At 52.9% G+C, this 11,676-nt stretch overlaps 1 protein-coding gene across 1 annotated transcript; it reads left to right on the top strand.

Annotated features, from left to right (window-relative positions):
• Positions 1-220: 220 nt before the first annotated feature.
• ddx47 (DEAD (Asp-Glu-Ala-Asp) box polypeptide 47) lies at positions 221-11,396 on the top strand (the record flags this gene model as incomplete). The annotated part of the gene is made up of 5 exons (XM_078208914.1): positions 221-323; positions 5,899-6,087; positions 6,530-6,601; positions 9,378-9,496; positions 11,277-11,396. Coding segments are annotated over 5 exons (564 nt in total), but the record flags the coding sequence as incomplete, so codon positions are not given.
• Positions 11,397-11,676: the final 280 nt, after the last annotated feature.

Here is an 11,676-nt window from a genome sequence, read left to right as displayed (position 1 = left end):
AGGGCGGAAACCCCAGGTTGAGAGAGATTGGATACCCGTAGGAGAGTGAGAGGATCCTGGGGGCGTAGCTGATCCTGGCGGGGGGGGGCGATAGTGGGGGGGAGACAGCGTGGATACCAGAGGAGGGACACCAGGTTGCGAGGGTGGGTGGGTGCGGATACCTGGGGCGGGGGGGGGGACAGTAGAGCATGGATACCAGTGCTGATCTCTCTCTGTTTTGTGTCTCCAGGGTGTGACGGATGTTCTGTGTGAGGCCTGTGAACAGCTGGGATGGAAATCTCCCACCAGAATCCAACAGGAAGCTTTACCAGTTGCTCTGCAAGGTCGGAAATGTAACAGTGTTCAATCCAGCTGGTTAGATATGGGATTTTCCCATTCGTGTACCCAGGGCACCTTCTTGTGTTAGTTAACACCCCCTTTGGGTAAAGTTTAATGATCCTGTGGGGTTATGTGAAGCAAGGGCTGACCATCCTGCCCCCACACCCGCCGTGTTCTCATTATCAACATCTTTGAAGCATTGATGTGGCTGGTGTCACGTTGCAGTGTGTGGGATCTTGCTGTGTAACATTGGTTGTCACGTGTTTGCAGTGACTGCATCTCATTGGCTGTGAGACACTCTGAGGTGCATTGAGGAATAAAGACTGTTGCTGGTGTTCATTTTCTACTGGTTTATTTCGCAATTTGGCGAATGGGGAACGAGAGGAGGCCATTCGGCCCACGAGCAGCAACACCCTGGCTTAACAGAAATCTATCAGCACAAAAGCAAACTCCTGTCGCTGCTGGAAACCTGAACACAAATCAAAATGCTGGAAATATTCAGCAGGTCAGCGAGAAACAGAGTTAAAGGCCCCGACTCTACCACCACGCCTGCCCTGGAATGGGCACGGGCGAGGGTGGCACAACGCAACTCTCCGCCGATCACGGGTGGGACCGTAAGATCTCGCCCGAGCGAGACTGCAAAATCCTGCCCAATGTTCCACACCTGTGACCTCACCTCAAAACAAATCTCACCGTCCTGAGTGTGAACTTTCCCCTCACCACAGAAATCCGTCCCTCAGTTTTGAAAATTTCAGCAGATCCCACAGACTCGACAGCGTTTTGGGGGCCTGTGAAAAAGTGGTTCCTGAGACACACACATCAATCCCTGGGGGGTTAGTGTCAGTGGATATTGTGTGGGGATTGTCTCTGTGGGGAATTAGTGTCAGTGGGTATTGTGTGGGGATTGTGTCTGTGGGGAATTAGTGTCAGTGGATATTGTGTGGGGATTGTGTCTGTGGGGAATTAGTGTCAGTGGGTATTGTGTGGGGATTGTGTCTGTGGGGAATTAGTGTCAGTGGATATTGTGTGGGGATTGTGTCTGTGGGGAATTAGTGTCAGTGGATATTGTGTGGGGAATTAGTGTCAGTGGATATTGTGTGGGGATTATGTCTATGGGGAGTTAGTGTCAGTGGGTATTGTGTGGGGATTGTGTCTGTGGGGAATTAGTGTCAGTGGATATTGTGTGGGGAATTAGTGTCAGTGGATATTGTGTGGGGATTGTGTCTATGGGGAGTTAGTGTCAGTGGGTATTGTGTGGGGATTGTGTCTGTGGGGAGTTGGTGTCAGTGGGTATTGTGTGGGGATTATGTCTGGGGAATTAGTGTCAGTGGATATTGTGTGGGGAATTAGTGTTAGTGGATATTGTGTGGGGATTGTGTCTGTGGGGAATTAGTGTCAGTGGATTTTGTGTGGGGTTTGTGTCTGTGGGGAATTAGTGTCAGTGGATATTGTGTGGGGATTGTGTCTGTGGGGAATTAGTGTCAGTGGATATTGTGTGGGGAATTAGTGTCAGTGGATATTGTGTGGGGATTGTGTCTGGGGAATTAGTGTCAGTGGATATTGTGTGGGGATTGTGTCTGTGGGGAATTAGTGTCAGTGGATATTGTGTGGGGTATGTGTCTGTGGGGAATTAGTATCAGTGGGTATTGTGTGGGGATTGTGTCTGTGGGGAGTTAGTGTCAGTGGATATTGTGTGGGGTTTGTGTCTGTGGGGAATTAGTATCAGTGGATATTGTGCGGGGATTGTGTCTGTGGGGAATTAGTGTCAGTGGGTATTGTGTGGGGATTGTGTCTGTGGGGAATTAGTGTCAGTGGATATTGTGTGGGGTATGTGTCTGTGGGGAATTAGTATCAGTGGGTATTGTGTGGGGATTGTGTCTGTGGGGAATTAGTGTCAGTGGATATTGTGTGGGGAATTAGTGTCAGTGGATATTGTGTGGGGTATGTGTCTGTGGGGAATTAGTATCAGTGGGTATTGTGTGGGGATTGTGTCTGTGGGGAATTAGTGTCAGTGGATATTGTGTGGGGAATTAGTGTCAGTGGATATTGTGTGGGGTATGTGTCTGTGGGGAATTAGTATCAGTGGGTATTGTGTGGGGATTGTGTCTGTGGGGAATTAGTGTCAGTGGATATTGTGTGGGGTTTGTGTCTGTGGGGAATTAGTGTCAGTGGATATTGTGTGGAGTTTGTGTCTGTGGGGAATTAGTGTCAGTGGATATTGTGTGGGGATTGTGTCTATGGGGAATTAGTATCAGTGGATATTGTGTGGGGTTTGTGTCTGTGGGGAATTAGTGTCAGTGGATATTGTGTGGGGATTGTGTCTGTGGGGAATTAGTGTCAGTGGATATTGTGTGGGGTTTGTGTCTGTGGGGAATTAGTGTCAGTGGATATTGTGTGGGGATTGTGTCTATGGGGAATTAGTGTCAGTGGATATTGTGTGGGGATTGTGTCTGTGGCGAATTAGTGTCAGTGGATATTGTGTGGGGATTGTGTCTGTGGGGGGTTAGTGTCAGTGGATATTGTGTGGGGATTGTGTCTGTGGGGAATTAGTGTCAGTGGATATTGTGTGGGTTTTGTGTCTGTGGGGAATTAGTGTCAGTGGATATTGTGTGGGGATTGTGTCTATGGGGAATTAGTATCAGTGGATATTGTGTGGGGTTTGTGTCTGTGGGGAATTAGTGTCAGTGGATATTGTGTGGGGATTGTGTCTATGGGGAATTAGTATCAGTGGATATTGTGTGGGGTTTGTGTCTGTGGGGAATTAGTGTCAGTGGATATTGTGCGGGGATTGTGTCTGTGGGGAGTTAGTGTCAGTGGATATTGTGTGGGGATTGTGTCTGTGGGGAATTAGTGTCAGTGGATATTGTGTGGGGTTTGTGTCTGTGGGGAATTAGTGTCAGTGGATATTGTGTGGGGATTGTGTCTATGGGGAATTAGTGTCAGTGGATATTGTGTGGGGATTTTGTCTGTGGCGAATTAGTGTCAGTGGATATTGTGTGGGGATTGTGTCTATGGGGGGTTAGTGTCAGTGGATATTGTGTGGGGATTGTGTCTGTGGGGAGTTAGTGTCAGTGGATATTGTGCGGGGATTGTGTCGGTGGGGAGTTAGTGTCGGTGGATATTGTGTGGGGATTGTGTCTGTGGGGAATTAGTGTCAGTGGATATTGTGCGGGGATTGTGTCGGTGGGGAGTTAGTGTCGGTGGATACTGTGTGGGGATTGTGTCTATGGGGGGTTAGTGTCAGTGGATATTGTGCGGGGATTGTGTCTGTGGGGAGTTAGTGTCAGTGGATATTGTGTGGGGATTGTGTCTATGGGGGATTAGTGTCAGTGGATATCGTGTGGGGATTGTGTCTGTGGGGAATTAGTGTCAGTGGATATTGTGTGGGGCTTGGGTCTGTGGGGAATTAGTGTCAGTGGATATTGTGTGGGGATTGTGTCTGTGGGGAATTAGTGTCAGTGGATATTGCGCGGATTTGGGTCTGTGGGGAATTAGTGTCAGTGGATATTGTGTGGGGATTGTGTCTGTGGGGAATTAGTGTCAGTGGGTATTGTGCGGGGATTGTGTCTGTGGGGAATTTGTGTCAGTGGGTATTGTGTGGGGATTGTGTTTATGGGGGGTTAGTGTCAGTGGATATTGTGCGGGGATTGTGTCAGTGGATATTGTGCGGGGATTGTGTCTATGGAGGGTTAGTGTCAGTGGGTATTGTGCGGGGATTGTGTCTATGGGGAATTAGTGTCAGTGGATATTGTGTGGGGTTTGTGTCTGTGGGGAATTAGTGTCAGTGGATATTGTGTGGGGTTTGTGTCTGTGGGGAATTAGTGTCAGTGGATATTGTGTGGGGATTGTGTCTATGGGGAATTAGTGTCAGTGGATATTGTGTGGGGTTTGTGTCTGTGGGGAATTAGTGTCAGTGGATATTGTGCGGGGATTGTGTCTGTGGGGAATTAGTGTCAGTGGATATTGTGCGGGGATTGTGTTTGTGGGGAGTTAGTGTCAGTGGATATTGTGTGGGGATTGTGTCTATGGGGAATTAGTGTCAGTGGATATTGTGTGAGGTTTGTGTCTGTGGGGAATTAGTGTCAGTGGATATTGTGTGGGGATTGTGTCTATGGGGAATTAGTGTCAGTGGATATTGTGTGGGGTTTGTGTCTGTGGGGAATTAGTGTCAGTGGATATTGTGTGGGGATTGTGTCTATGGGGAATTAGTGTCAGTGGGTATTGTGTGGGGATTGTGTCTATGGGGAATTAGTGTCAGTGGATATTGTGCGGGGATTGTGTCGGTGGGGAGTTAGTGTCGGTGGATATTGTGTGGGGATTGTGTCTGTGGGGAATTAGTGTCAGTGGATATTGTGCGGGGATTGTGTCGGTGGGGAGTTAGTGTCAGTGGATATTGTGTGGGGATTGTGTCTATGGGGGATTAGTGTCAGTGGATATTGTGTCTATGGGGAATTAGTGTCAGTGGATATTGTGTGGGGATTGTGTCTGTGGGGAATTAGTGTCAGTGGATATTGTGCGGGTATTGGGTCTGTGGGGAATTAGTGTCAGTGGATATTGTGTGGGGATTGTGTCTGTGGGAAATTAGTGTCAGTGGGTATTGTGCGGGGATTGTGTCTGTGGGGAATTAGTGTCAGTGGGTATTGTGTGGGGATTGTGTTTATGGGGGGTTAGTGTCAGTGGATATTGTGCGGGGATTGTGTCTGTGGGGAGTTAGTGTCAGTGGGTATTGTGCAGGGATTGTGTCTATGGGGGGTTAGTGTCAGTGGGTATTGTGCGGGGATTGTGTTTATGCCGAGTTAGTGTCAGTGGGTATTGTGTGGGGATTGTGTCTATGGGGAGTTAGTGTCAGTGGGTATTGTGTGGGGATTGTGTCTGTGGGGAGTTGGTGTCAGTGGATATTGTGCAGGGTTTGTGTCTGTGGGGAGTTAGTGTCAGTGGATATTGTGTGGGGATTGTGTCTATGGGGAATTAGTGTCAGTGGATATTGTGTGGGGAGTGTGTCTGTGGGGTGTTAGTGTCAGTGGGGATTGTGTGGGGATTGTGTCTGTGGGGTGTTAGTGTCAGTGGGTATTGTGTGGGGATTGTGTCTATGGGGAGTTAGTGTCAGTGGGTATTGTGTGGGGATTGTGTCTATGGGGAATTAGTGTCAGTGGATATTGTGTGGGGATTGTGTCTGTGGGGGGTTAGTGTCTGGATATTGTGTGGGGATTGTGTCTGTGGGGAGTTAGTGTCAGTGGATATTGTGCAGGGTTTGTGTCTGTGGGGAGTTAGTGTCAGTGGATATTGTGTGGGGATTGTGTCTATGGGAATTAGTGTCAGTGATATTGTGCGGGGATTGTGTCTGTGGGGAGTTAGTGTCAGTGGATATTGTGTGGGGATTATGTCTATGGGGAATTAGTGTCAGTGGGGATTGTGTCTGTGGGGAGTTAGTGTCAGTGGGTATTGTGTGGGGATTGTGTCTGTGGGGAGTTAGTGTCAGTGGGTATTGTGTGGGGATTGTGTCTGTGGGGAGTTAGCGTCAGTGGGTATTGTGTCAGTGGATATTGTGTGAACCTTGTTTCTCTTTGTCCTGTCTTTTAGGAAGGGACATTATTGGTCTGGCAGAGACTGGGTCTGGGAAGACGGGAGCCTTTGCCCTGCCGATCCTCCAGGCTCTGTTAGAGAAACCTCAGCGTCTCTTTGCCCTTGTGCTGACCCCAACTCGCGAGCTCGCCTTTCAAATCTCGGAACAGTTCGAAGCTTTGGGCTCCTCGATTGGAGTGAAATCTGGTGAGTCGCTCTGACTGGAGGGGGAGGCAATGGTGGGGTTGGGGGGGGCATAGGAGGGGTGGGGGGATTTGGGGTCAGGTGAGGCTTGGGATACTGGAAGGAAGGGGGAGTTGATGTGGGGATGTTAGGGGAGTGGAGGTGGGTCAGGGAAAGGTCCTGGGGGTGGGGAGGGTGGTAGTTGGGGGGGTGGGGGCTGGTGGTGAGGTTAGTGTGTCAGGAATGGAAGGGTAAATCGATAAACTGCTGGCCCTTCAATGCAGCAACTCTATTCGCCCGCTCTGTGTCCTGTTAAAAGAGGGAATCAAATCTCATAAATTGTGTTTATTCAGCCCCTTTTCTGGTTAAAATCCCAAAAGATTTCAGCTCCTGACTGTGTTGGGCTCAGTCTGTCGGTGCAGATGCTGCTTCCAATCGCAATCTGATGGATTTATTTTTATTACAGCGGTGATCGTTGGTGGAATTGATATGATGTCACAGAGTCTCGCTCTGGCCAAGAAGCCTCATGTTGTTATCGGTGAGTCTTTATATCCCCCCCTCCCCCACCCCACTCCCCTCCGGGGAGACACGCAGGCACTGCAACCACATTGTGCCCGCACTGTCTGACCCATCCGTGTGCCTGTGTGCGCGCGAGTGTGCCTGTGTGCGCGCGAGCGTGCCTGTGTGCGCACGCGCGTGCGTGCCTGTGTGCGCGCGTGCGTGCCTGTGTGCGCGCGTGCGTGCCTGTGTGCGCGCGTGCGTGCCTGTGTGCGCGCGTGCGTGCCTGTGTGCGCGCGTGCGTGCGTGCCTGTGTGCGCGCGTGCGTGCGTGCCTGTGTGCGCGCGTGCGTGCCGGTGTGCGCGCGTGCGTGCCGGTGTGCGCGCGAGCGTGCCTGTGTGCGCGCGAGCGTGCCTGTGTGCGCGCGAGCGTGCCTGTGTGCGCGTGAGCCTCAGAACTATACTTCACCCCATTGGTCTGCAAACTTTCTAAGAGGATCTATTAGATTGGAGTAAACCCCTCGCAGTTTCTTTCCTAACCCTTCCTCCACCTAATTAACACTCACCACCCCCTTGCCCAGGGTACTGAGGCCAACTGGAAGTGTCCAGCCACTAACCTTGAGCGAGAGTAGCTGTCAGTTTCTGTGGAGAGAACTTTCTGTTCAGTCCGTGTCACTGTCTGCAAACTACACATCTGTCCTGCATTTGAATCCTTTAGTGAGATGGAGTGAATGGTGAGTGCAGCTGAGGGTAGGCTGTGACCTGGAGAATTAAAGACCTTGTTCTTTATCCTCCACACGTGTAACCTGTCTGTGAAATGTTGTTCTCGGTGTTTGAGTTACGCCTGAGGGTTTTGCTGTGGTTGGATTGCTTCTCAGAGGCTGGGGGTCACTCTCATGGCTGGGGGTCACTCTCATGCAATCGGATCCTTTGTAAAGTGGCCACTGTGTGTGTTGTGAGGAGGCCATTCGGCCCCTCCCCGAGCCTGCTCTGCCAGTTGCTAAGATCATGTCTGCTTTGATTGCCCACTTTCCTGTCTACCCCCGATAATTCTGGTCAACCTAGAATCCGGCTAGCCCAGCCTGAAAAACATTTACACTTCTGATTCCAGGCAGCGGATTCCGGAGAGTAACAAACCTCGGAAAACTCTTCTCCTTATCTCAGTCTTCAATGGGAAACTCACTTTTACACCGAGTCCTCTGCTGTTCGATTCCCCCGCAGTGAGAAACATCCTTTCAGCATCCACCCTGTCCAGTCCCCTGTAATAAGGTCACCTCCCATTCTTCTAAACTCCAATGAGTACGGGCTCAGCCTACTCAACCTCCCCTCATAGGATAACACACCCCCCCTACCGGCTACCAGTCGAGTTGAATCTTCTCCAAACTGCTTCCAACGCGTTTGCGTCCATTCTTAAATAAGGAGACCAAATCTGTGCACAATACTCTCGCTGTGATCTCTCCGATGTCCTGTACAATTCCCAGCTTGTATATTCCATTCCCCTTGAAGTAAAGACCAACATGTTCCGATGGTGGGGGAGTCCAGAACAAAGGGTCGTTCAGAGCACTTAGGGATTGGCAGTAAGTATTGGCCCAGCCAGTGACACCCACATGGGGTGGGGGGTGCCGGGGTGTGGTCTGTTGCTGAGCCGTGAACTTTCCTCATTCGATGTCCAGACTTGTGCTTTTCCACGGCACGGTAGCGCAGTGGTTAGCACTGCTGCTTCACAGCTCCAGGGTCCCGGGTTCGATTCCCGGCTCGGGTCACTGTCTGTGTAGAGTTTGCACATTCTCCTCGTGTCTGCGTGGGTTTCCTCCGGGTGCTCCGGTTTCCTCCCGCAGTCCAAAGATGTGCGGGTTAGGTTGATTGGCCAGGTTAAAAATTGCCCCTTAGAATCTTGAGATGCGTAGGCTAGAGGGATTAGCGGGTAAATATGTGGGAGTAGGGCCTGGGTGGGATTGTGGTCGGTGCAGACTCGATGGGCCGAATGGCCTCCTTCTGCACTGTAGGAATTCTATGATTCTATGAATCACTGGACCCTGAGCAGACACACAGGCCAAGCTCCTTACAGTGCTTGTCACTCTGGAAGATAGTGGACAGGTTAACCTGATAATCTGGGCGGTTAGTGCACAGGTTAACCTGGTTATCCGGTGCTCTGTAGACAGGTTAACCAGATTATCTGGGTGGTTAGTGGACAGGTTATCCTGGTTATTGGGGTGGTTAGTGGACAGGTTATTCTGGTTATCGGGGTGGTTAGTGGTCAGGTTATCCTGGTTATCAGGGTGGTTAGTGGACAGGTTATTCTGGTTATTGAGGTGGTTAGTGGTCAGGTTATCCTGGTTATCAGGGTGGTTAGTGGACAGGTTATTCTGGTTATTGAGGTGGTTAGTGGACAGGTTATCCTGGTTATCGGGGTGGTTAGTGGACAGGTTATCCTGGTTATCGGGGTGGTTAGTGGTCAGGTTACCCTGGTTATCGGGGTGGTTAGTGGTCAGGTTATCCTGGTTATCGGGGTGGTTAGTGGTCAGGTTATCCTGGTTATCGGGGTGGTTAGTGGACAGGTTATCCTGGTTATCGGGGTGGTTAGTGGTCAGGTTATCCTGGTTATCGGGGTGGTTAGTGGACAGGTTATCCTGGTTATTGGGGTGGTTAGTGGTCAGGTTATCCTGGTTATCGGGGTGGTTAGTGGACAGGTTATCCTGGTTATCGGGGTGGTTAGTGGACAGGTTATCCTGGTTATCGGGGTGGTTAGTGGACAGGTTATCCACTTTATCCTGGTTATCCGTGGATAGGCTGTCACTGTTGTTCTCTCTTTGCCAGCGACCCCGGGCCGGCTGATCGATCACCTGCAGAACACAAAGGGGTTTAATCTGCGCGCGCTCAAACACCTGGTGATGGACGAGGCTGACAGGATTCTCAACATGGATTTCGAGACTGAGGTACCTGCGATGTCGAGGTTTCTTGTGTTTCATTTTGATGAGAGATCGGAGTCCAGCCCGACAGGGCAGCTTGCTGATTGCTGGTGATAGAGAAGGAGATTAACGCTCTCCTACGTACCACCCCATCCTCCCCAGGACCCCCGAACTGTACTGATGTGCTGGGGGATTCACTGCTCCCCTCCCCGTGTCCCGGGATAATGTTTATTCTGCAGCAAACTTCTCAAAGTCACACAGCCGTTATGAAGCTTTGCTGCTTATGGGATCTGCCTGTGTAAACTGCCACACATCGTACAGTGACTACACTTCAGCAATGACTTGATTGGCTGTGAGGCACTTTGGGACATCCCCAAGGCCAATATGGCTGAATATAAGTGCAAATTTCAGGAAGGGAGGGTGAAAACAGGAGAAAACCCAACTTGCAGCATTCATCTCTGCTCAGAGATTTCGGTGACAGTGAATGAAACTGCCATTTGTGTAACAACCACCAGATGGTGCCATTGCCCCGGGAACAGCCGCGAGTCAGAGGCAATAATCTCATGTTGTTGGGTTTGAATCCTCCATCTCTATTCACTCCCCGACACTGGGGGTCCCTCTCTCCGATATCGGGGGTCCAGATCTCTCCCGATACCGGGGGTCCGGTTCCCCCTCCCCGACACTGGGGGTCCGGTTCCCCCTCCCCGACGCCGGGGCTCCGGTTCCCCCTCCCCGACACCGGGGCTCCGGTTCCCCTCCCCGACACCGGGGCTCCGGTTCCCCCTCCCCGACACCGGGGCTCCGGTTCCCCCTCCCCGACACCGGGGCTCCGGTTCCCCCTCCCCGACACCGGGGCTCCGGTTCCCCCTCCCCGACACCGGGGCTCCGGTTCCCCCCTCCCCGACACCGGGGCTCCGGTTCCCCCTCCCCGACACCGGGGGTCCGGTTCCCCCTCCCCGACACCGGGGGTCCGGTTCCCCCTCCCCGACACCGGGGGTCCGGTTCCCCCTCCCCGACACCGGGGGTCCGGTTCCCCCTCCCCGACACCGGGGATCCGGTTCCCCTCCCCGACACCGGGGGTCCGTTTCCCCCTCCCCGACACCGGGGGTCCGGTTCCCCCTCCCCGACACCGGGGGTCCGGTTCCCCCTCCCCGACACCGGGGGTCCGGTTCCCCCTCCCCGACACCGGGGGTCCGGTTCCCCCTCCCCGACACCGGGGGTCCGGTTCCCCCTCCCCGACACCGGGGGTCCGGTTCCCCCTCCCCGACACCGGGGGTCCGGTTCCCCCTCCCCGACACCGGGGGTCCGGTTCCCCCTCCCCGACACCGGGGGTCCGGTTCCCCCTCCCCGACACCGGGGGTCCGGTTCCCCCTCCCCGACACCGGGGCTCCGGTTCCCCCTCCCCGACACCGGGGCTCCGGTTCCCCCTCCCCGACACCGGGGGTCCGGTTCCCCCTCCCCGACACCGGGGGTCCGGTTCCCCCTCCCCGACACCGGGGGTCCGGTTCCCCCTCCCCGACACCGGGGGTCCGGTTCCCCCTCCCCGACACCGGGGGTCCGGTTCCCCCTCCCCGACACCGGGGGTCCGGTTCCCCCTCCCCGACACCGGGGGTCCGGTTCCCCCTCCCCGACACCGGGGGTCCGGTTCCCCCTCCCCGACACCGGGGGTCCGGTTCCCCCTCCCCGACACCGGGGGTCCGGTTCCCCCTCCCCGACACCGGGGGTCCGGTTCCCCCTCCCCGACACCGGGGGTCCGGTTCCCCCTCCCCGATAGTTGATTCTGATTATTCTGTGTTGTATTCTGCAGGTTGATAAGATTCTGAAGGTGATTCCGAGAGATCGCCGGACCTACCTGTTTTCTGCCACAATGACCAAGAAGGTTCGCTGAGAAACTTTTCAACATTTCTCCAAACCTCAGAATCATTTCAGGTGGTTCAATCTACCAAAACTCAGATGCATTTTGGTAGATTGAACCAGGGCAAGACTTAGTTAATGGTAGGGCATTGGGGAGAGTTACAGAACAAAGAGATCTAGGGGCCCAGGTTCATAGCCCCTTGAAAGTGGAGTCACAGGTGGACAGAGTGGTGAAGAAGGCATTTGACATGCTTGGTTTCATCGGTCAGAACATTGAATACAGGAGTTGGGACGTCTTGTTGAAGTTGTACAAGATATTGGTAAGGCCACACTTGGAATACTGTGTACAGTTC

This window comes from Mustelus asterias, unplaced genomic scaffold (assembly GCF_964213995.1).
Source record: "Mustelus asterias unplaced genomic scaffold, sMusAst1.hap1.1 HAP1_SCAFFOLD_4792, whole genome shotgun sequence".
NCBI lineage: Eukaryota > Metazoa > Chordata > Chondrichthyes > Carcharhiniformes > Triakidae > Mustelus > Mustelus asterias.
This window is presented reverse-complemented; position numbering and strand designations above follow the sequence as displayed.